At 41.9% G+C, this 23,369-nt stretch overlaps 3 protein-coding genes across 7 annotated transcripts; 1 reads left to right on the top strand and 2 right to left on the bottom strand.

The window, feature by feature from the left end:
- Window positions 1–881: 881 nt before the first annotated feature.
- On the bottom strand, window positions 882–13,551 carry RB195_025246 (uncharacterized protein; the record flags this gene model as incomplete). 3 transcript variants are annotated; one of them, XM_064213308.1, is made up of 14 exons in its annotated part: window positions 882–937; window positions 1,020–1,105; window positions 1,487–1,584; window positions 5,317–5,457; window positions 7,497–7,680; window positions 8,262–8,365; window positions 8,445–8,512; window positions 9,047–9,161; window positions 9,239–9,304; window positions 11,991–12,121; window positions 12,199–12,308; window positions 12,412–12,566; window positions 12,799–12,891; window positions 13,516–13,551. In XM_064213308.1, 14 exons carry the CDS (start codon window positions 13,549–13,551, stop codon window positions 882–884), a joined length of 1,443 nt encoding a protein of 480 aa, XP_064069187.1. The 3 variants fall into 3 exon arrangements, with proteins under 3 accessions (XP_064069187.1, XP_064069189.1, XP_064069188.1); XM_064213307.1 differs by lacking the exons at window positions 882–937; window positions 11,991–12,121; window positions 12,199–12,308; ... (1 more) ...; window positions 12,799–12,891; window positions 13,516–13,551 and adding exons at window positions 11,417–11,552; window positions 11,608–11,756 and having other exon boundaries at window positions 973–1,105; XM_064213306.1 differs by lacking the exons at window positions 882–937; window positions 1,020–1,105; window positions 1,487–1,584; ... (4 more) ...; window positions 9,047–9,161; window positions 9,239–9,304 and having other exon boundaries at window positions 11,904–12,121.
- A 663-nt stretch (window positions 13,552–14,214) lies between these two features.
- On the bottom strand, window positions 14,215–23,069 carry RB195_025244 (uncharacterized protein; the record flags this gene model as incomplete). Of its 3 annotated transcripts, XM_064213304.1 has the most annotated exons (14): window positions 14,215–14,221; window positions 14,273–14,312; window positions 15,907–16,069; window positions 19,699–19,911; window positions 19,997–20,062; window positions 20,321–20,482; window positions 20,534–20,721; window positions 20,818–20,929; window positions 20,990–21,213; window positions 21,284–21,430; window positions 21,485–21,727; window positions 21,786–22,003; window positions 22,054–22,139; window positions 22,226–22,330. In XM_064213304.1, 14 exons carry the CDS (start codon window positions 22,328–22,330, stop codon window positions 14,215–14,217), a joined length of 1,974 nt encoding a protein of 657 aa, XP_064069184.1. The 3 variants fall into 3 exon arrangements, with proteins under 3 accessions (XP_064069184.1, XP_064069185.1, XP_064069183.1); XM_064213302.1 differs by lacking the exons at window positions 14,215–14,221; window positions 14,273–14,312; window positions 15,907–16,069 and adding exons at window positions 19,586–19,639; window positions 22,995–23,069 and having other exon boundaries at window positions 19,997–20,482; window positions 20,534–20,717; window positions 20,772–20,929; window positions 21,284–21,727; window positions 22,226–22,435; XM_064213303.1 differs by lacking the exons at window positions 14,215–14,221; window positions 14,273–14,312; window positions 19,699–19,911; ... (8 more) ...; window positions 22,054–22,139; window positions 22,226–22,330 and adding an exon at window positions 19,045–19,110 and having other exon boundaries at window positions 15,872–16,069.
- On the top strand, window positions 14,803–15,463 carry RB195_025245 (uncharacterized protein; the record flags this gene model as incomplete). The annotated part of the gene is made up of 2 exons (XM_064213305.1): window positions 14,803–15,089; window positions 15,451–15,463. The coding sequence occupies 2 exons, from the start codon at window positions 14,803–14,805 to the stop codon at window positions 15,461–15,463; spliced, it is 300 nt and encodes a 99-aa protein (XP_064069186.1).
- Window positions 23,070–23,369: the final 300 nt, after the last annotated feature.

Raw genomic sequence — 23,369 nt, 5'->3', positions numbered from 1 at the left:
CTTTGAATCTCCTGGCTCTCATTCTTCAGCGGACTCATACTGAGAGGTCACACTAATTCCTCAAAACAAATGAGTACGGAGGGAATTCTTGTTTGTCAAAATGATAGAACAGAGCGCAAAACCGGAGAATACATACAATCATGAAACGACGCAAGAAAAACAAGATAAAGAATACCATGCCATGCTCACAATCACAAGAAGTGGGATCAGTGAACAACAAATGAGGATCTCTTTTCAAGTCATCAATACTGTCTCTGAAGGAAAATTATCAATGAACATAATATCCGAAAACGGCATCGAAAACACTATACCTGCTGTAATAACACCCGTAATATAAAGTACCAAAACAGCGAGTATTCAGAACGCTGAGACTCTCATTTTTGGGAAAACGATAAGTTCTCTGGTATAGGATAAAAAAAACACGCCTTATTTGTTTCGTAGTCCAGTGAATGAAGCAAGATAAAAGTCATAGCTAAGCTCATGTACTCTCAAGAGAGTAGAAAGTCACTGGTGTTGATTTGTGGAACGCCTAACCAGATTACCGGAACTGAAGAGAACAGAAGTGCAATAGTCTCAATATCAACACTACCGCTCCAGGACAGGTAGGATCTAGAAGATCTGGATTCATCCAAAACTTTGAATGAATAACCATACGAAAGGCATTCGCAGAAATTGTATACTGATATTCGTGAAGGTACTTGAAGACCTAAGCGAGGCAAATGATGTACTTCTGTTCTTTTCACTCGTGCATCCTTTCGGAACGGATGAACGTTAGGCGATTACTCCTATTACCAAGAATGAATAAACAATAATCTCTGGAATAACGCGTGTTGGGGCAGTCTCTGAAGACTAGAAGAGAAGTAGAGAATGTTTCACAGATGTTATAGTCGAAGTATAGCTGCTGGAAGCAACACACAGTATGCGGATTGATAAATTCCTAGAGAGTAGCACTCATGACTGTTTCAAGGTATTTTAGTTTGCTACATCGCTGATGTAGACTGTGAGGGAGAACGAAATACCTAGTTCCTCAAACGTTTTCGGCATCACCCATGGCTCAGATTCCAGGTTCTGAGACAGGCGATAGTCGCTGAATAGCTCGTGATATCTGAAATAAACTAATGGTAAACGAACGTGAAAGCAATGAAGCACATCTCACTGCTCATTATTTTTCAATGAACGATTTAACAGCATCCCTAATTATGTCTCCTAAGTTGCCATATTTAGATCACATAAATGGAAGCAGCAAATGGATGCAAACCTACAACAATTTACGCAAAGAGCGCAAAATACCTTAGGTAGAAAATCGGCTGAAAAAGTAAGATCCATTTGACCTGCATGGTCACTCATCTAATACAAAGGAACGCCATTACATATAATTTTTTCTAAATAAACACTTGTGCGTTGTTGCTTCGAAAATGTGCTCGAATCAGGAAACACATGTGGCAATCGTCTGATGAACAAATGAATCATGTTCATGAAAAGTAACCTCAAGGAACAGAAGTTGAGCTTCTCACGAGGAAAACCGTAGTAAGCTTCGAAGAACCATGGGCAACACGACTTTGCAAAAACCACCTCGAACAAACTCTGAAAAAAAGTAACCCAGTATGGCGTCAATAACACAAGCGATCCAGTGCTAAATCACGCAGGAAAAAAATTAGCAATATCATTACCATCACATAATTTAATTCATATATAACAACTTAAATCCGCTACCTAACTAGTAACTCCAGTTTTCGAGAGGCTAAATAATAACTAAATTAATTACACTTTTCGAACTTCTCACACGTTTGCCCTCTGTGTAATCCAACCAGGGTTCTGAACGCACCGCCCATACAATCATGCCATATAATATCGCGCTTAGAACGGGTGCATGTGCGTATGTGTGTGTATGATGTATGCGTGTATGTGTGTACGTGTGTATGTGTATATGTGTATGAATGAAAGTGTGAATGTGTGTGTACGTGTACGTGTACACTCCATAATGATGCAAAACTTTTTACCAGTGAGAACCGAACCTGCGCCAACCTCTTGATAGGCGAGCAGTCTATCATTGGATCAGGGTCAAACGTGTGATGGGATATTCCCATTGGGGGTCGTAAAGGGAGGGGGTTGCTAGGGAAGAGGGGCGTGAGCGAGTGTGCAGTGGGCCGTTGTGATGAGAAAGGATAACATGATAACCACTGCAAAGTATTACGTAATATCAGATAATTACATACACTATAAATATTACAAAAAATAATAATAAATGATTATATAAATTACGAAATATTGTATTTAGTTTCAGGCGCAGGACAGTGTGGAAGCCCCAACATTTTGTTTTGAAACTGTACAACATGTTGACAATGCGACAATGAGACCTCGTAGGTTCGACAAACAACTGAGTCAAATTTTTGCAAAAGAGTTAGAAACTTGAAACCACTTCTAAAAAAGAAGAATTTAATTTTACTTCGTTTGCAGCCATTTAAAAGTGGATTTAACAGGATTTAATGACCAAAAAAGCTCAGATTCTGTGCACATTTTTAGGTCTGAAAAATCGTGAATAACTTGGTCATAAGAAGACCAAAATAAATATTTCAGGTATATTTTAGGTAGTAGGCTTTTAGAGAAGAAGGTTTGACCTAAAGAACGGTCATATCGCTGTTTTTCCCTAGTCTTTTTGAAATTTTGATGGGACATAATTTAAAATTTCCCAACTTTCTTAGATTCGTCCCACCTAAATTTTGAGAGAACCAGAACCAGTCCGGAAACGATAAATTTCCACATAGGGGTTTCTTTAGTCCCTCTATCCGAATATATGAGTGATTTTTTTTTTCAAACGCCGCCCCATTCATTTGGGATGGGAAAATTTGTCAGAATCCCAATTTTTGCTCGTGCTCCGAAAAGTGTGCGATCTTGAATTCTTTCTCCATAACGTGGAGTTCTAATTTCTCACGTAGCCATCACTCACCACTACGTATACATTTTTCTTCAATTTCTAATACGTACGTATTCTTTTTGTTGCAAAAATTCGTATTTCCTCTTCAACATTTCTTGTCACGTCCCTATTAATGATTTTAGCAGAAGAAAAATCACATTCATTTCCGAATAAGTAAGTAAATATATTCAATTCCTCTTAAGAACTTAGTTTCTTATCTTGCTTTGGTAGAATGTGTGTTACATACCTAAGTGAAATTTTCTTTATGTGATAACTACGAATAGTATAACTCATATTAGAATAAAATACCGACACTTTTGACTTATTCCGCTTTTCCCCAGATTTTACACTATCTTACCCCTACTAGCGGTTTCTTGCGTTTACTGATTTTCATTGTTGCTACGGTTCTGCGCGGAAGCAGGAAAGACAGTCAATAAACTGAATTTCTCAATTTATTGACTTCTCTAGGCTCTGTTTTTTCTCTTCTTTTCACTGTGAATCCTTAGCTGAAAGAGGTTCTCACACATGACAGTCATAAAAACCGTGACCGCTGCCATTTCCATTAGTTAGTTTATTATTATTATTTATTTCATTAGTTTTTTTTTTCGGTTTTTAATACGAGATAACAATCTCTTTGTTCAATACATGGGTTCATATCAGCTTTGTAAAAATTGTTATCGGCCCAGTGAGAATTTCTATACAAGATTTTAGCGCTCTGATTGCATTAATTTTGCGTAACAAACCTGATTGAAAAAGATTGTTAAAACTTCTTTAGATGAAGCTCGCAGCAGTACATAATTATTATTGCACATGCTAATTTGACCTCGATCGTTTCGTGTTTTCCCAAACGAACTGCTGGCTCCATCTACCTCACCTACACTCATACATTCCTTAGATACTTAGATAGATGGCCCGTCTTCACTGGACGTGCGGACTGCTGACAATAGCCCGGCGAGACGATTGTCATTTTCATTCCGGTCTCCTACTCCAAATCTTCCGATACTGTATTCCCCTTCTGTAGCCCTTCTTAGTTTTGACAACGAACTTGTAGAAGGACTTCTCGTTTCGGATCACTTCCTCCAGCTCCTCATAAAACGCGTTAAATTCGGATCCATTAGCTGCGAATGTTGGTGAGTAGCAGTTGATGATGCTGATGAGTTTTTCGGCACAGGGCGGGAACGAAGAATGGCCAGACGAGGTGACAGGATCTCGTGAGAATCGACAAGATGGACGACAGATGAGTGCACAACAAAACCAATACCGCCTACATTTTACGACGGAACCTTTTCTCCAAGAATGACGAGTGTACCGTCATTCATCAGTCATACGTTGCTCTTTCACCTCTTGGTCTCCTGCAGAGGAATCACGTGAAGTTTGATACATTCTGCAGCTCCGAGAAGGGCACGCAGGTCAGCGTCTGTGGAAACTGTTCTCGCGTTGTAAGTACACAGTCTGAGACAGTCTCCATGGCGAGTCGTGCGTATGTCGCCTTGGTCCAGAATCAATGACATCCTGAGCAACCTGAGATTTGATCGCCTCTTACCGGTCGCCATACCGTCCGACGTCTGAGACGGCAGGGCCCAGTGTTCAGGGTACCGAGGCAGTGTATATGCTGGAGTGACAAAAAGACTTTTTCCTCAAACTAAGCAGCCCTGCCACGGCCAGCTTAGCTTTCACCACAGGTCGTCGCCCAACCTATATGGATCAGTGGGCCACCTTGCGGCATTTTGCCAAGAAGGTGAATCCTAGCAGTGATTCGTTCTTAGCTAGGATTTCGATTTCGAGAAGTCGGGAGGTCTAATGTGCCGAACTTCTTCTCAGCTTGATAAATGCTGCCGGAGGACGAACCTCCAGTGTGCATCACAGTTCGACGCCCAGAGTCACACGACAATGAGGCGATAAACCGTTTTAGATCCCAAACGGATTGACTAAAATCCAAACAAGATAATTAGCTAATTATTCAATAACTCGCGCTTTACAATCTACCTTATGGATACTTTTAGTAGACTTATTCTATTGAAATGAATGTTTTTACTGCAAAATGGTAGTGCAAAATGGATATTCTACATGTCACTAGCATCCTTAACAATGTTTTATCCCACCACAGAGAAAACACGAACATATACCCATATATAGTTCCTACAAATGTGCTGCAGTTTAAAAAGCAAAGACTATGGATATTCCAAAACGCACACTCGTAACCAGCACAACGTATCTTCTGTGAAGCTCAGGTGAGCAATTTTTCTTGAGGTACTCCCTCACGTTTCTGGCGTTTTAAGAATGGACCAACGCCAACATGCAGTATCGCCCATAATAACAACTGTTACACGAAATGAGGTGAAAATAAAGGTTTCTAAATACTGTTTGACTGAGTAGAAAAATAGAACAAAAAAAAAACTAGCCTTCACGTTCTCCTTTGGTGAGAACCTATGCTTACTCGTCGATCCGGAAGGATAACGAACAAGCACTCTGATCGAGTCCTCCCCGTCGTAGTCGTCCGGAATCTGTCTAACGACGAACTCCTCACGTAAATTGCGAAGAGCCTAAAGTGTCACTTCAATAACAGGGATAACAAACTGAACAATTGAAAATCGGAGATATAGGTCACGTAATACATTAAATTTCTACGGTTCAAGATGAAGTTTTTCTGGTCATAAACATGACATAATGCTGAGGTATTTTCCATCTGCTACGCATGTTGAAAAAGACCAAAACTGCTGACTATATTTACTAGAACTAACGTTTCCGCGAAATCAAATTTGTCAGAGCCCTGAAAATTAAGTATAGATACAACTTCGCACTTCTCCAAATGCCTAGTGAAAACAACAAGTCACCGTTTCAAAGCAAAGTACACCATAAGCCAGGTTGAAAACAATCTAGAATCATCGTACTCACTCCAGTAGTCGTATTGTTGTAACAGTACATTTTTGTGGAGGGAAACTAGGACAGAAATGGGCTATACGGCTTCCCATATGTTTTGAAAAACATAAATCTAAGCAAAAGTGTGAGTAGCGTTACTTTAATCTCGAATCGCTCTTGTTCAGTACTAAGGTATAAGACTCATTACAAAATTAGACATTACCGTTTATTACGCAAGATTTCCATAGCGACACCTAAGGGCAGCATACCACGAATCTGAGGTGGTGCGAATTTCAGGTGGAGTATCCGTATTCGCGGTCGAAGATTATGGAGACAGGGATAGTTCCACTCATCTCTCCCTGCATCACTGCAAACAGCCGCCTGTTTTGTACGATGCCTTCTATTGCAGCGCGCCACCCTTGCACGCATAGCGTCCCTTATTACCTATCGGGGCAGTCCGAGTTGATTTTCCACGAATCGCAGGGCGGAGGCGGCACAAGGGGTGGAGCGTTGCAAGGGATGGCGTCGTACAAAACAGCATTTTGGAGGCGGTTGTTTGCAGTGATGCAGGGAGAGATGACCGGAACTACCCCCGTCTCCATAATCTACGGCCTCGTATGCGGATACTCCATCTGAAATCCGCACCACCTCAGATTCGTGGTATGCTGCCTTTAAACTGCACACAATAATTTATGAAACAGCTCTCTCATGCACCCACCACTCCTATTTATTCTTGTATTCTTAACATTTATCCGGAGTGCGTCTACGTATTTGCATCTGAGAGTACATCACATTTGGTTTGAATTTTCAAGAGCTCAGAAAGACTGTTAACAATCCTCACCTTTACCGCAAACAAATCACCGTCAAGTGAAATCCCCGCAAGATCCGAGCAAAACCAAAGATTCGCGACCAAAGATTTGAAAGAACGTCCTGCTTTCATTTTTCAATTCGATTTACTCACAATAGAGCACTAATACAGCACACTCCTATCTAAACCACGTGACACGTAGTCACACGTGATAGGCTGTGTATCAGCGGAAAACCGCTTTCTCTACATGGAGCACTGACGTATCTACAAGTGCCTGGACTTTTTTGCACGAGGTGATTCGATGAAAAGTAGGAATAGATTCTTTACATAAAAAGAACAGTCAGTCCAAAGTAAAGATATGTCCGTTTTTTCGAGTTTATTTCTGAAACGGCAGATTGCAATTACTGTGCCACATAGTAATAGTATTTACCTTCTTTGTCACCAGAACCTCACTGTGTTGTTCTTAAGAATTACATAAACACCTTTGCAGATTTTTATCAGGTGATTTCTTTCTAAGCTCCGGTTGTCGATAAGAACATTTGCCTTTAGTTTGGTTCACCTATACGATTAAAAAGATTGATGTGAATAAGTATATTGTTAATGATAATTTGTACAGTAACAAAAGCCACGTGAAGGATCACAAATAATTCCGTCTTTTTCATAGAATATGGGAAATAAAGGCGATTTCCTGAGGAAAGATTTCAATGCTTCATCTTTTTTTTTTTCATAAACGCTGTCAGCACATTCCGATTTCTTGAAGAACTTCTTGAGGATAATGACCAAAACAAATGAAAGAGGAACAACAGAAACAGATCTGTTACGTCAGACTGCAAGCGAAGATCGACCAGTCGATGACAGGGCTCGTCCTATCCAACCGCAAAAATCGTTTATCAGCTTTGATTAAAACATGCATACCTGCATGCGCTCAACAACCTTGGCAAGACGTTCTTTTTCCTCTTGTTTCCTTTTGCGTATCTCTTTTTCCTTCTCCTCTTGTTGACGGCGACGTTCAGCCAAAAGCGCACGATCTCGTTCTTCACTCTCTCGATATTCTCTTTCTTGCTGTTCCATCAATGCACGATTTTCACGAAGAACACGTCTGTGACAAGAAACTTGTACATAACACAGGAAAATGTCTCAAAAATATGATCGCATTCATAACACGTTGAGAAGTTTTTCGTAGGGCGAGTTCATAGTTCGTTCTTGATGGAATTCTCTTCGAAAAATTTCATTTCGCTCGAAGCTAAGTTAAAAACAACTATCATTCGACTGTAAAACACTTATATCGTGCAATGTTGTTGTTTTGCACCTCAGCATTAACTGTTAAAGATGAACATTACGATGTGTTGTTTGCACCAATTCATGCATTGTTACTGAACCTCGCACAACTGACTTAAGCAGATCGAAAGTTTACCAGGAACATCGCCAGGAAAAAGAATCATACTTCTACAAATGGGAACACATCTTCTCATATCTAATACACAGCCGTTAAGTTCCTATTTTCACACCAAATCTTCCTCGTAAATTAATTTTCTTGCGCTTTAGAGTTACCTGTTGATGTAGATACCGAAATGAGCCAAATGACCCAGCATTTGAAATTGTTAAGCTGCGTTCTTTACCAGCATCAATTGAAGAATGGCAATCACTCTTCAATTAAAGGATAAAACAGAACGAACAAACCTCCTAAAGCGTTCCTCTTCTCTCTGGTCCAACTCGTCCAAAGCACATTGACGCAAGAGGGGACATATCTGACGAGCATCAACGGGCATTTCCACGCGCATCACCTGAACGGAGTTCCAGCTGTAGATTTCTGTAGTAAGGAACAGAATCAACAACTGACTAACGCCATACCCAAAAACCTACTATGCTGTGCTCACGAGAGGAAACAGCTAAGAAACAAGGAAACGTTGAAATCCTCATGCGACGCGCAACTGAAGAAAAATTATTACAGCAAAGCAAGTAATAACTGGCTCGGCAGAAAAAAACACTCCAAAAAATTGCCCCAAATCTATTCTCAAATTTATTGCACATATTTAAAGTTCTACAATTACTTATTCATTCATATTCAAAGTGCTCGCGAAAACTTGTAGAAAAGTGCTCGAAGAGCCGGTTTCATCGGCACATAAGATGGTCCAAATTCCAGTTGCGCAAGCAATTCTCGACCAAATGGAAAAGATGTCAATTGCTAAAAAGATGACACGTGAAGAGTATAACAGATAGAGTGATGCGTCTAGCCTAGCTCCAACAGGTGATCAAATGGAATCAAACCCTTGTATTGTCGTAGTGAAGGTGTACCCATTTCCGTAGGACGAGTGCTACAGAGTTTCATGGTACTTCTGAGAATGCACCCAGAAACTTTCAGCGATTGTAAATTCATGGGTTCAATCAGTGAAAAATGTGAAACATTCTTCTAAGCATCCAGGACAACTTAATAACACTGAAGAAAAAGAGTCCTCACTGTATACCTTCTTGGCCAGCCGAAGAAAGAGGATCAGCTCCCCACAGAACAACGTTATAATTGAGCATTGTTTCGACGAAAGACTCGTCCTCCAACACTTGACGCACCATGCTGTTTGAGTACTAAGTAGAAAATGTGTATTATAAATATATATATTTATTTATATGAGATAGTAACTGTAGTACTAAAGTGAGCCTACTCGAGCATCAGGAGAGAAAAGATACACTGCGAAAAGCGTCTCAGCCTCGCACGCAGCGGAAAAAGCCTGAAATTTTCAACGTTGTGTTTAAGTTCCATTATTTCTATTGAATTTTATCTATAAAAACATCACTATGAAAGATTTCTAAAGTGGCATTCAAACGGAAAACGGCTACATGGTTAACGAAAGGTGAAAACAAAAATTTCGTTTTTTTTTTCTCTTTTAAAGGCATCACTCCAGGAATCTGCGGTGGTGCGGGTTTCAGGTGGTTTATGCTTATACGGGATCGTAGATTATGAGAAGGATGATTCCGTCAAATTTCTTTCTTACTGCCGCAAAAAAATGGCCTGGAAGATACGGTGCGTGAACAAAGCCGGCGCGCTCCAATCGAACTCGTTGTAGGAAATAGCGTACTGGAACGCTTGAAGTCGCATCTTCCGGGCAGTTTTTTACGACAATAAAGAAGAAATGGACGGAATCACCCTCTTTCCCATAATCTACGACCCCGTGTAGGCATAATGAAACTCTAAATGGTTCGGAAATACCTAGGTGATGAATAATGAATAATTTCCTCCAGTCTTCAGCACAGTGATGCGACGCTAAATTGTACCTATATATAAAAAATCTCGTCTCATAAGCTCTATTACAGAAAACAGGACGTCCGTAAAAGAAGTTCTCTAGGTCAAATGCTAAAGGTAAGGTCCCACTCAGGTAAAGAATTTGTTCTTAAAAAATTACAACTATTTTTTGAGAACAACTCCATAATTTAACGGAGAAAATGTCATTTAGCGAGTACAGCCATAATGAATGCTGATGAATGAGAGATGAATACCACATAGCTCTCATAATCATAACCCCTTTGTGCAAAGCTATTTTTTCGTTATCATGTATAATTTATTCCAGGTAATATTGAAGTGCTTGAATTGCACTACAGATTAAGAAGGGAATCGCGTGATCTATGTAGAGAAGCTAATTGTGCTTAAAGGCATCACTCCACGAATCTGAGGTGGTACGGATTTCAGGTGGAGTATCGTATACGGGATGGGAGACTATGGAGAGAGGGGTGATTCCGTCCATTTCTTCAAAATTGCCGTAAAAACGGCCCGGAAGATGCGGTGCCGCACAAGGCTGGCGCGCTCCAGTCGAATTCCCTGTAGAAAATAGTGCACCAGAACGCCTGAAGCCGTATCTTCCAGGCCGTTTTTTACGGCAATTAGGAAGAAATGGACGGAATCGCCCCCCTCTCCATAGTCTCCAATCCCGTATACGAGTACTCCACCTGAAATCTGCACCACCTCAGATTCATGGAGTGATGCCTTTAAAGTAGAATAACTTTCGCTATTCCTTAAAGATAGCGTTCGGGGGAATTTTCGCAACTGGATCTATCTACTGTTGAATGGGGCGAGGAGCATATTTTACAAATATCGCGGAGAAAACACGCAACTTTCTCCAAAAATCCAGGAATTTGGAACACCAGCAGCACTCATAACCACCGATTCGCGCTACATGTGCGAAAACACATTCGACAAAATGACTTGTGGGACCTCACCAAATGAGAACATGTGATGAAGGTTAAAGGCATCACCCCACGAATCTGAGGTGGTACGGATTTCAGGTGGAGTATTCGTATACGGGATGGGAGACTATGGAGGGAGGGGTGATTCCGTCCATTTCTTCCTAATTGCCGTAAAAAACGGCCCGGAAGATACGGCTTCATTCGATTTGGCGCACCATTTTATACAAGAGGTTCGATTGGAGCGCGCCAGTCTTGTGCGGCGCCGCATCTTCCGGGCCGTTTTTTTACGGCAATTAGCAAGAAATGGACGGAATCACCTCCTTCTCCGTAGTCTCCCATCCCGTATACGAATACTCCACCTGAAATCTGCACCACCTCAGATTCCTGGTATGCTGCCTTAAAAAAAGAGGACAAAGGGCACTCTGCTAATCAATCCCTTTGAGATACACCTACGAGTTCGACTTCAACTCAAAATTGAAGTTATGAATGTGTGTGCAGCCTATAAGAGCGATTTGTTAGGGCCACCCAATCACTGTTTTTTCACTGTTTTTATCCTCCCAGAAAAGTCTTAAACCAATTTATCAGAGCGAAGGACGAAAGATTTGGTTGGTTCTTGGGAAGTGCCGAAACACCGACTGTGCAGGCGCGGCCAAATCTCTTACCGACTGCGCCATACCCGGCCGGCCGCGCCATCCAAAAAAAATGATGGTATGATGGCATGTGCAGGTCAGTTTCTCTGTTTTCCCTGACGCCAATCGCTGGCTCAGTGTGCTCCTGATGTCTCGAATTCCTGAGTCCCTGGATGTATGGGAGAGAGAGAGACGAGGAGGGAAATAGGTGTAAAGATACCTACCTGGAACGTTTCCTCGACGTTTCCTTCATTTCGCTACATAGAACTACGGATCTCTTCAAACTGTTAGCAAAAAATACACATCTAATAGCAACTTGATCATAATCTGTACAGTCTAGAGGTTCTTGAGCACTGGAAGGTCCGCTCAACATTCTTTAAAATTCTAGAAGTTGGAAGTCGAGTTTTGCGAGTAGTGACGACGCAAACAAAAGGAATTCAGGAAAAAGAAAACAAAGTAAACTGAACTTCACACATTATTTAAATAATTTTGAAGATTGTTAAGGAGAAAGTAGACACTATCACACTGCCTCAGGGTGGAAAATATGACTCAGAAGAAGATCTAAAAAACACAACTTTCGGAACATAGATCTCTGTGGAACACCAACTTCATCATATGTTCCATCGTAAAAGTCCACATGAATATCGCCGAACTCCTCGTTGACAAGATGTCGGAAGTTTGCCACATCCTCACGGAAGTTAGTAATGGATGGAGTTCGCTCACCAAAAATTAGATCCACTAAACAAGAACAGTGACAGATCTCCGCACGTAAGCTAGCAAGCTTTTTTATAGCATGACAGCTATAAAAAACCCACGGAAGAATTTCATAATATCGAATACGGTTGTGACCACAAAATTGAACGGCAATGTAAGGAGTGCAACAATGAACTGGTGCCAAGGCTGAGCAATAGACCAATGTGGCGCGCTGTTAATGCAATTGTTCACAAAACTAGTGAAAACCAAAATAAGAAGATAAATAGAAGCATATTCATGTAAGAGTTGAAATATTAATGACTATAGCAACAAACCGTGCATTGGAAACCGAATATCGAGAGGAGCTAGCTTCTATGCTGTGCGAGTCGTTGCTGGTAAGCTGATTCCGGCTGTTTCGAGAAAAATCCAGTACTTCATCTATATCATTTGCTCGTTCATCACCGCCTTCATCACTGAGAATACCATCAGTCTGAATCCAATAATACCATGTAACATAAAGTATAACCTTGAGGAAAGCAGAAAGAACAAAAACTGTATTTATGACTACTGATTTATATGGAGAAGAAAAGCAGTCAGCTCCTGTGTTAAACCCACACCACGTGTGAACAACGAGGCACGATGTTATTCAAATCATAAGCATTTTAAAATATATGCCTTTCCATGTTCAAAAATAATCAACGAGAAGAGCTTTACCTGCATACCTGGAAATACAGCTGCACGGCTGCTTGAAGATCACCTCGGCAATGCCGCAAATATTGCACTGCCAGATCTTCGTCACTGACACCACAGAACTCCTCAAATTTCGATGTTTTTACCATTCGAGTACAAGAATATTTAGATGCTTAGCAAGTGGCGTCATTGCTGTTGCATATTGAGAAAAGCTGAGTTGAAAACCAATCTCTCTCATAGCCTAATCAAATTCTTAACCAACGGGTTCAGCTCTCTAGTTCTGAAGTGTTTTATCTTTCTCTAAACAACAATAGTCTCAGATAAAAGAACTGCAGAAATCTATTTCTCAAACGAACAAAAGTTTTCAATCGATACTGACTGGATTCCCTCCGAATACGAGCTTTCGTATTCGGAAGGAATCCAGTCTGAAGTGAATGTCTGAAGTGAATGTTATTCGGATGGCGCTAGTGTAGTATAATACAATGAACAAAGCGGAATAGTTCATACAGTGTACTACTTGATTCTATCCGAAATCCATGATACTAATATTACATCATATAAATAACATCATGGTATAATTCCATGATATCGTTCCCAACGGAAGCATATAATAATTAGCACTAGCACGATGTAGAATGAAATCAAGACGCAATTTTAGGTAAAACTTTCGAAAAAGAAATAAAAGTAAACGAAGATTCCCTTTGGGACATCTTGGTACGTCAGTAAGTTAGAACATTAAGGAGAATTACCTTGAAATTATCTATGCTTTCTTCAGATACTTCCATGATGTTGTAAGACGAACTCCGAAAATCTGTAGATCGGATTATGGGAGAACATACTTTACAAACGAAACGATACGTGATGGCTGCAAATTCGGAGAAAATATGAGCATCGTGTGACCTTAATGGCATGAGAGGCCAAATAAGGCAGTTGAAAGCGTTGATGAATAGATAACAAATCGCAAATTCCCCCTACAATGGTCATGTGCAAAACTCATGCCAAAACAAAAGTTTGAAAACGGCACAGGTAAGCGCATCAATAATGGAGATCACAATCAGATTTGTTGAACAAATCATCCCCTGATAGTAGCGTTAGGACGAGTCATACGAGACAGTCTAGACTGCTGGAAATTAGCTACAACGCAAACTGTGTCCAATGCGCGTTAGGAAAAAAGACTTCCCATCAGCAACCGGGATGAAAACAAAGTCCGAACTGTTCATATATGCGCATCGACGAAGACACATGAGACTAAGTGCCAAATCAAATCACAGGAGAAACAAGATACAAAGCTGACAGCCATACAAAACGTTAGAACCAAATACATTAGCCGGTCCGGTGGTGATCCTGCGCAACGGTATTGGAAGTGGTGCGGAGCGGCATTTGAGCAATTTGAACACGAAGAGAGGAAGAACTTGTGTCCCTCTTCACCAAGATCAAGCATTAGATAGTTAAGGCCTTAAATATATGTATTTTGCAATATGTATCAGCGTTAGGCTTTTCCCATACCTCGGTGTTTTGTTGCATCCTACATCTGCGTAGTCATGGCCTTAACATTGACCATTTAAGTTTCCTTAAAGGCGTCACCCCACGAATTTGGGATGGTGCAGATTTGAGATGGGTTATGCCTATGCGGGGTCGTAGATTATGAGGAGGAGGGTGATTCTGTCCATTTCTTCCTTACTGCCGTAAGAAGATACGGCTTCGAGCGTTTCGGGGCGTTGTTTTCTACAAGGAGTTCGGTTGGAGGGCGCCAGTCTTGTGCACGCGCCGCATCTTCTGGGCCTTTTTTACGGCAATAAGGAGGAAATGGACGGAATCACCCTCTTCCCCATAATCTACGACTCCGTATAGACATAACCCATGTGGAACCCGCACCACCCTTGATTCGTGGGGTGATGCCTTCAATGTTGCGCACTGTCTACCAGATGCAGTGGCGCTGGAACGCTAGACATAGTGAGGTAGCAGTTGTGCGATTAAAGGCATCACCCCACGAATCTGAGGTGGTGCAGATTTCAGGTGGAGTATTCGTATACGGGATGGGAGACTACGGAGAGGGAGGTGATTCCGTCCATTTCTTGCTAATTGCCGTAAAAAACGGCCCGGAAGATGCAGCGCCGCACACTGGCGACTGGCGCGCTCCAATCGAACCTCTTGTACAAGATGGTGCGCCAAAACGAATGAAGCCGTATTTTCCTGGCCGTATTTTACGGCAATTAGGAAGAAATGGACGGAATCACCCCCCTCTCCGTAGTCTCCCATCCTGTATACGAATACTCCATCTGAAGTCTGCACTACCTCAGATTCGTGGGGTGATGCCTTTAAGGTAAGCAGAATCAACTTCACCGTTACTAAGAATTTGTGCAGGTTCATGAAGGATGCAAATTCTTCATATTCCTCAGAGGGATTGGAGCACAAACCTCATAATTCGTCGTGTAGGAGTGTTGCAGCTACGGCTCATACAAGTTGGATTAATTTTCAGTGGTTACATATCTTATCCGTTTTCTTTTTGTTCATCGTTGCTAGTTTGTTACGAGTGTGAGTAGCAGTTTGTTTTCCTAACAAGATCCGTTGATGTGCCGGTTCTTATATTTTTACGTGTTTTACAAAACAGTATTAACAACATTTAGTATGGAAGCTGTTATCCCTTTTTTCATTAAACTGTTACTGTCAGTCTTCATCTTTAGCATGCTGCTGTGAGAACGTATTTGATTTTGAACAAATACATCGTACAACCTCCGGGTGTTGTATGCAACTGTTTTGCGTAAGTTCTCGCTTAGTTTTTCTTTATGGAAATGTTAGAAATTTGGCGACACCACTATTATTCTTGCTTCGAAATTTCCATGTCTCCCTTATCTATGAATGTGAACACATCATCTTTGCCACCAAACCCTGACGATTCGTTTCAACCTGGCCCATCCGTTGAAGTTCGGCACCGACTGAGTTCGAGAATTCTCTGCAGTTGTATGCATTTGAAGAGAATATGTATAATAGGTACAAACTTACTGATTCGTATCATGGCGCTATGGTAGTTGGATGGGGCCAATTTGATACGCTAGGTTTGGCCAGCACTTGGTCCGCGCTATCGTCCATAGAGCGCAGAAACTGTTATGCCGTTTCATTCTCATAGTGGCTGTTGCTACCAACTTGCTGACTCTTCGCGACATCACTTTGGTTACTACGTGGCCGGAGCTTGGATCGAAGACCAAGGGGAAATTTGACTCGCTTGCTGATCGTGAGTTTTGAAAGGCTCGCTGATCGTGGATTGCTGTGGCAGGGGCGGCCTTGCCCCAACTGTGGAAATCCCTGTAAAGTTACGAATCAGGCGGATGGGAAGAGCCTTCATGAAGGCTAACCCAACGGCCCTCTTTAGCGCCAAAAGCTTGCGAATACAAAGGAAAATAATTCACAAAGATGTGTGAACGAAAGCTGTTGTATGCATAGTTGGTGATGGTGGATTGCTATGAAATGCACTTTCGGTTTTTTTTCCTTTGGAAGTAATACATGATATCACTCAGCTGTTCACTTCCGGAGAGCTTGTTTGGAAGGTTTGATGAAGTTAAAGCAGTAGTAGTTCCAAATCTGTCTTCCTTTTTCCTTGGTAGCTTTAGCCTACAAGTCCCCTAAGACTGGTGCTCCCCTAAGAATGATCCCCAAAGACTGATGCTTAGGTTTTAGGGCCCCGACTGACTCAACTATTCACTTTTAGTAGTGATTTGTCGATTGATGAACAATCGCCTTCTCAAATGCTTTTCAAACGGGAAAGCCAGCTGTCGCTTAGGAATGATTTTCTGCTACATGGTCATCTCGTGCGCCGCAGAAGTACAGCGCGTCGACGCGCGCACAAGTCGACCGCACCGCGGTAGAGTGGTGCACCCAGCTACCGGTCCCATCTACTTTGACGGCTGCGCGGGCGGTCGCGTCGCGGCGTGCTGGCCCGCTGCCTTTTCTGCCAGGTAGAGTGCCAGTATACGGGGTCGTAGATTATGGAGAAGAGGGTAGTTCCGTCCATCCCTCCCTGCATCACTGCAAACAACCGCCTCCAGAATGATGTTTTGTACGACGCCATTTATTGCAACGCTCCACCCCTTGCGCCGCCTCCGATCTGCGATTCGTCGAAAATCAATGCCGAGTGTCCCGATAGGCAGTAAGGGACGCTATGCGTGCAAAGGTGGCGCGCTGCAATAGAAGGAATCGTACAAAACAACATTCAGGGGTCGGCTGCTTGCAGTGATTCAGGGAGGGATGAGCGGAACCACCCCGGTCTCCATAATCTACGACCCCGTATACTGGTACTCCACCTGAAATCCGCACCACCTCAGATTCGTGGTATGCTGCCTTTAAAAGGTAGTCGTAGCTATTCGACCTGAGATAAATAGGTGAAAGTGATAACTTCTACCTTCGCTGCACCTGATTTATTGCCTATTTTAGCTTTAAGTGTCTGTTAACTAAAGTAAGTTATTTCTAGATATGTATTCTATGTCGTGACTTCTTTCTCACTTGAATAGTCTTTATTTCTCGACATGTGAGGTAAAATGTGGTTGGGGGCACCCTGATGCACCCAAGTCGAACTGTATCTGGAGTGACCATTTGAGGAGAATCGTGGCGGGAACCTCCACTGTGCCAGTACTGCACCTGCACTGAAGGTCACAGAGCACGATTGAATAGCTGAGTCAGTCAGGGCTTTAAGACCTAAGCAACAGTCTTACAGGATCCACGACACGTAGGTTGAAGCTACTTAGTAAAAAGGAAGACAGCTGGAACTACTACTGTTTTAACTTTATCAAATCTTCTAAACAAGGGAAAAATCTAGTTGTGAGGCTACTCAGTGGTGTCCTTCTGGACGATCTGTCTTACTTTTTTCTCTTAGTAACTTTAGCTTACATGTCATAGATCCAAGACTAATGCTTAGGTTTTAGAGCCCCCACTGACTCAGCTAGTCAATTGTGCTCCGTGTCCTTTTTCGCGCTCTGAGTGCAGGTACAGCACTGGTACAATCGAAGTTCCCGCCACATTCTCTTCAAACGATCACTCCAGATACAGTTCGATTTGGGTGCGTCAGAGTGCCCCCAACTACATTTAACCATTTTACCCGATATGTGCTGACATGGAGTTGTTTTTGGCAGGAGCGTGAATAATTCGTGGCTTCTATAACCTACGGCTGGCACAATCCTGCCTGTTAACGCATTCCTTACGTAGTTGAAAATTGGGTTTCTTTTACGTTTTGTTGCCATATGTCTACACATTTACACTTATCTTTATCTCTCTCCTTCAGAGATTGCATTCCACCTTACTCTCCTTCTTCGTTGCTGGAATCATTCTGTTTCTCTTCTGAACTGCCCAGCATTGATTTTCTACGGTTTTCTGTTTTACGTGCTTACTGTTTCACTGGAATAATGATTTGCAGTCGCTTGAAGTAAGGATTTCGTGAGATTCGTAGTGATTCTTGTCTATTACAACGCTTAGTTAACATCCATCTACGTCCATGTTTCTTTTCACTCCATCTGCTTTGGCTTATATTTTATTGTGGTTGTTATAAGAGTGTCAACTTGTTAAGTACATGGTTATGGTTATTGAAAAACTCTTTATTTCGGATTCGTGTAATTCAAAGTCGTACCTTCGGCAGTTCAATAATTAAAAAACGATTATTTGAAAAGCAGTACTGGGCAGTTCAGAATAGAACTGGAATGTTTTCAGCAACGAGGAAGGAGAGTAAGGTGGGATGCGATTTCTGACGGTGAGAGATAAAGATAAGTGGAAATGTGTGGACATATGGCAACAACTCGTAAAAGAAATCCAATTTTCAACTACATGAAGAATGCGTTAATAGACAGGATTGTGCCAGCCGTGAGTTGCAGAAGCCACGAATCATTAACGTTCCTACCAAAACAACTCCATGCCAGCACATGTTAAGAAATAAAGACTTTTCAAGTGAGGAAGAAGTGACAACATAAATACATATGTAGGAATAATTTACAGTAGTTAGCAGACAATTAAAGCTAGAGCAGGCAATGTAGCAGGTGTTGTGAAGGTGGAAGTTATCACTTTCACCCGTTTAGCTCACGTCGAACAGCTATGAGTGCTTTTTAGCAATAAAGGCCCTCACGCTTGTGAAGGGCCGCCGATTTGGCAGAAGTGGCTGCGGGGCAGCGCGTCGCAACGCGACCGCCCGCGCAGCCGTTTAAGTAGATTTAGATGAGACCCTCCTAGCTAGCACATGTCATTAAGCAAAGACCAGAAAAGCAATCACAGCATGGACTGCATATCTAGAAGTAACTTACCTTAGTCGATGGTGCAATTCCCCCTTTTATGGCGAGACGAGTGTAGAAACTAGCGCATGGACCCATTGGGGTCAGGTCGAATAGCCGCAAGTGCCTGCTAACACCATAGGCCCTCACGTCTGCGAAGGGCCGCAGATATGGCAGAGCTGGCAGCGAGACAGCGCGGCGCGACGCGACCGCCCGCGCAGCCGTTTAAGTAGATTTAGATAGCACCAGCTAGGAGTTGTATTTGCGAGGAACTTAAGTTTGATTCCTTGCTCAAGCAACCCACAGCTGGCGCAGTCTAACAGAAATCTCAGTTTTTCTTCTCGTTTCTGCTATGCTGTGATCGCTCATCTAGTATAACTTTTGTTCACTCATTCTTTTTAGTATGGTACATATCATAAATCGAGAAAAAAAGGTTTTTGTGTTTATGCAGTTGTAATCTTTATTTTATGTGCAAAAGTAATACATAATACTTTTTGTACATATCACGGTGCTTAGTATATACATATATACATGTATGAAATGTAGCTGTTCCTTATGCCATTCTTTCTCTGCATTAATTGCCCTCTTTGCTCTTTTCTTTCTTCTTTTTACTTCGATATTGGGAGCGCTGCAATGCTGTGTTAGAAATTGCACTCACGTAAGTTCTGATTAACATGGGTAACTTACTGTGTAAAGCTCTGCCTTAGTGAGCTGAGGTTTTGCTCCGGGTTTAGTCAGCTCTGGCCTAGCAGCGATATGCACTCCTTCTGTAGAGGGCTGACTGACTTTTAATTTTGATGCTTGATCAACAAGATCATAAATCTTCTTGAGCGTTTCCGCCGCTTCTTCTGTGTCAGTGTTTACGAGAATGTTTACATTTGCGCTCAGGACTGCATATTTCTAAATATTTGTTTGGTTTAAAATTTGGTAATCAACATCTGATATTTGATAATTTGGAAAGGTTGGAGGCAGTTGAAACACTTACACTTTCAATGTTACTCCTTATTTGAGTTCGTTGTTGTTTGCGCTCCTGAGCTGCCGTGACCAGATCCTGAGTGGAAAGTACTTGGTCGACCTCATACATCGTCTCACTTAGCTGTGTATGGGGTATTTCATGGACTTGTGAAGTAGATGGATGTTCTTCTACAACGCCTCCTCCATATAATTTTGCCGCATGTCTGTGAAGGCAACTGATTCTAGCTCTATTATCCAAGCAGCTGCAGCGCCAAGAGTAAGGACAGACACCGCAGAGTGGGCAGTGAACGTTTTCACTCAAGGATTCACTACATGCGCATCCACCCAAGTATACCACTTGGTGTTTTTCCGCCACATCTTTTCCCTGAAGTTCCCATTTCTTTTCTGCCACTCGCTTCACCTTCTCAGGACTGTTCTCGTAGTGTTTCAATGCCCATCTATGACATTTAGTGGACTGCTGAACACGGAAAGAGGATGCTGCGAGTCGACGGCGATCCTACAATCATCACTTAAGAATATATTTCAAACGTTTGCAAAAACGTTTTACCCTAATTTCGGCTGAATCAGCCAAGTCCTCCACAGCTCTGATTAGCAGCTCTACGAGAAAGTCGGCTCTTGAGTTGGCATTTCTGTGGAGGAAGTCCTTTTTTAGACGCAGATGCCACCTCTCACTAATCATCGTCGTGTCCATCACGGCACCTTTGTTTGCAAATGATGCCCAACTGGCAGTCCTTCCTGAAAAAGCTTTTCGGGAAAAGGAAAGTGAAGCCAAAACGGTTCTATACTTGCCCAAATAATTATCCTTAAGATAATTAACCATTCCAGTTTGACCTTCTGTTTCGAGAAAACCGAGAATTTGACCGAAGCGTGACTCAAACGAAGTGAGGTCAGCAATGAGGAGAAGTTCACTGAGGTCTTTCTTTACTTGTCCTCGAATGCGAGCCTGAAGAATTACTCCGTAGGTAGCACAAAAGTAGGCGGAATGATTTCTGAATTTTTTTACCGCAACTAATCTGGTGGCGCTCCTTTTGAATGTTTGGTCGATGTGCCATCTACAGTAGTGCAGCTTAGTCCGTGCTTCCGGAAAAACAGCTCGAAATCCGTTGTAAAAGCATGGAGCTTCATCAGTAACTATCTGTTGTGGGTTGAAATCAGGCAGAAGCTTCTTGATCTCCAAAAAGAGCCTCTGCACATCCAATGTTGTCATTGTGCCGCTCAGTAAAAAAGCTTTAATGCGAAACCATTTATCAATATTGTTATCAACTATTAATGTGAGCAATTAGGAGTAAAACTGTACCAGCCGGAAGACCCCGGTTCTTGTTGTCAGCTACTGAAACAGTCGCTAGCTTTAGATTGTAACGTGTGACGTTATGTGTGTCGTCGACTGCAATTCCACGTGGCGAGAATTTTCTCAACCATTCTAACCGTGTCGGAGTGATCATTACTAAAGAAATGAGCTTGTTTGCCAAAATTCTAGGTATTATGCCAAGCAGCTCACTTAAACGAAATCCTCGTCCACTAGGGTCATCAGTAACCTCTAGGACACGGATTCCGTCGTCCGCGTTCTCCTCTGCTTGGCGGTGCATCAAAGAATTCATGTCATTCTTGTGGCGATATCCAGGGCGTAATCCAAATCTTGTTGTCAAATTCCAAAGATCTGACCTATCGACAAACCACAACCTAGAGGTTTTCGCTGAGTAGTCCCTTTTGAGCCGTCGCAAAATATAGTCCATTGAATGCTCTGTACATGAAAATAGGTCTAGATTTGTCATTTTTCAAGCAATCATTTTAATTCAGACCTTCGAGAAGAGTTCTCAAAAGTTGTTCTTGTGTATTGTTAAGACGGAGCAGCGCAGGCTCTATATCGTGGCCGACATGCCCCAAACATCCTTTTATGTTGACTTTACCATCATCGGCAATGTGAACGTTCATAAAACATGAACAGCTTATGACATCCTTTTTACTAGATGTTGCCTTTGAAGTGGTTGCTTTCTCATATGTGCCAGCCCGATTGCATCTAAGGAATTAAGTCATGTTTTGTATACAAAATTTACATTTTATAAGCACCTTAAAGAGTACGACGAGCCCTTGGCATAACTTGATCGCTTGAAAAAACTAGTACCACTTCTTTCACACTGCTCATGCAACCATTCCTGGAATATTGCAAACTTCTTAGAACTGAAGAAAGTACACTCTATTTATTTTCAGTGCATTTCAATGAATACTTCCAATGACCTACCTCGAATTCTCCAACCGTATCAAATGTAAGCAGTAAAACAGTATAGTCCTGGGGTTTACCGTTAGCCCCGTCTTCGCTATGATTGTCTTCGCAGTGACAGGCCATACTTTCGTGGTCGGTAAAACCCTCATCACAAATGGGGCAATACATACAGGGTTCTTCGGGAATAGGTTTTGATGAACTAGCCTTCTTCTTCACTTCCAGCTTAACCTGAGCTATGTGCTGCTCAGAATATTTGTGGGTTACTCTTAGATGAGAGTACAGATTTTTTCTTAGAAGTATTTTGGCGCAGATAGGACAGTCCCATAGTTCGTGAGAGGACGATGACATAGCGTATGGTGATATAGACACAACTAGATACGAATGTTACCCTTTTCAGCATTGTGAAATAACGACAACTTGTGATCCATTTTCCACACGGGACCAGCCTTTGCGAAATGCGAGATCTTTGCCATAGACAGTCGGCTGGATAAAGTGGCAGAATAAGAGCTCGGTGACAAAGGCGAATAAAGTGCCCTGGATCTACTTACTACGTTTGACAACTACAGCTGTGTTCAAAGCGAAATTGGAAAATTCACTGGAAAAATTTTAAATATGACAAAAACCAATTGCACTACATAGGATTTGTTATAGATAGCTTTTGATGAACTCCAAATTAAATATAAGCAGAATTAAGGCAAGATGAAATGAAAGGAAAATGTTGATGTAGATGGACGTATACGAAACGTTGTAATAGACTAAATTCCAATGGATTTCTGGAAATCCTCACCTCAAACGATTGCAAATCATTATTGCAGTAAAACAGGTTGCCGTTCAAAAACCACACTTTCGATAAGTCTATCATTAAAAACATTAAATTTGAAGGAACACTTGGCAGTTCAGAGCAAAGGAAAGTAGAATAATTTAATAAAACGAGTGCACGGTGGAGTAGAACCTCTAAACTGCAGAGATATACATGTGAGAAATCTGTGGACATATGAGAACAGCGTGCAAAATAAAGCCAGTTGCAATTTTCAGGTACATAAATAATGCTTCAGTACCAAAGATTCTGCCAGCCGTGAGTTGTAAATGACACGAATCATAAAAGTCCCTGCCAAAAACAACTTCAAGCTAGCATATGTTGCGGAAGATAACCATGAAAAGA

This window comes from Necator americanus, chromosome X, assembly GCF_031761385.1.
Source record: "Necator americanus strain Aroian chromosome X, whole genome shotgun sequence".
Classification (NCBI taxonomy): domain Eukaryota; kingdom Metazoa; phylum Nematoda; class Chromadorea; order Rhabditida; family Ancylostomatidae; genus Necator; species Necator americanus.
This window is presented reverse-complemented; position numbering and strand designations above follow the sequence as displayed.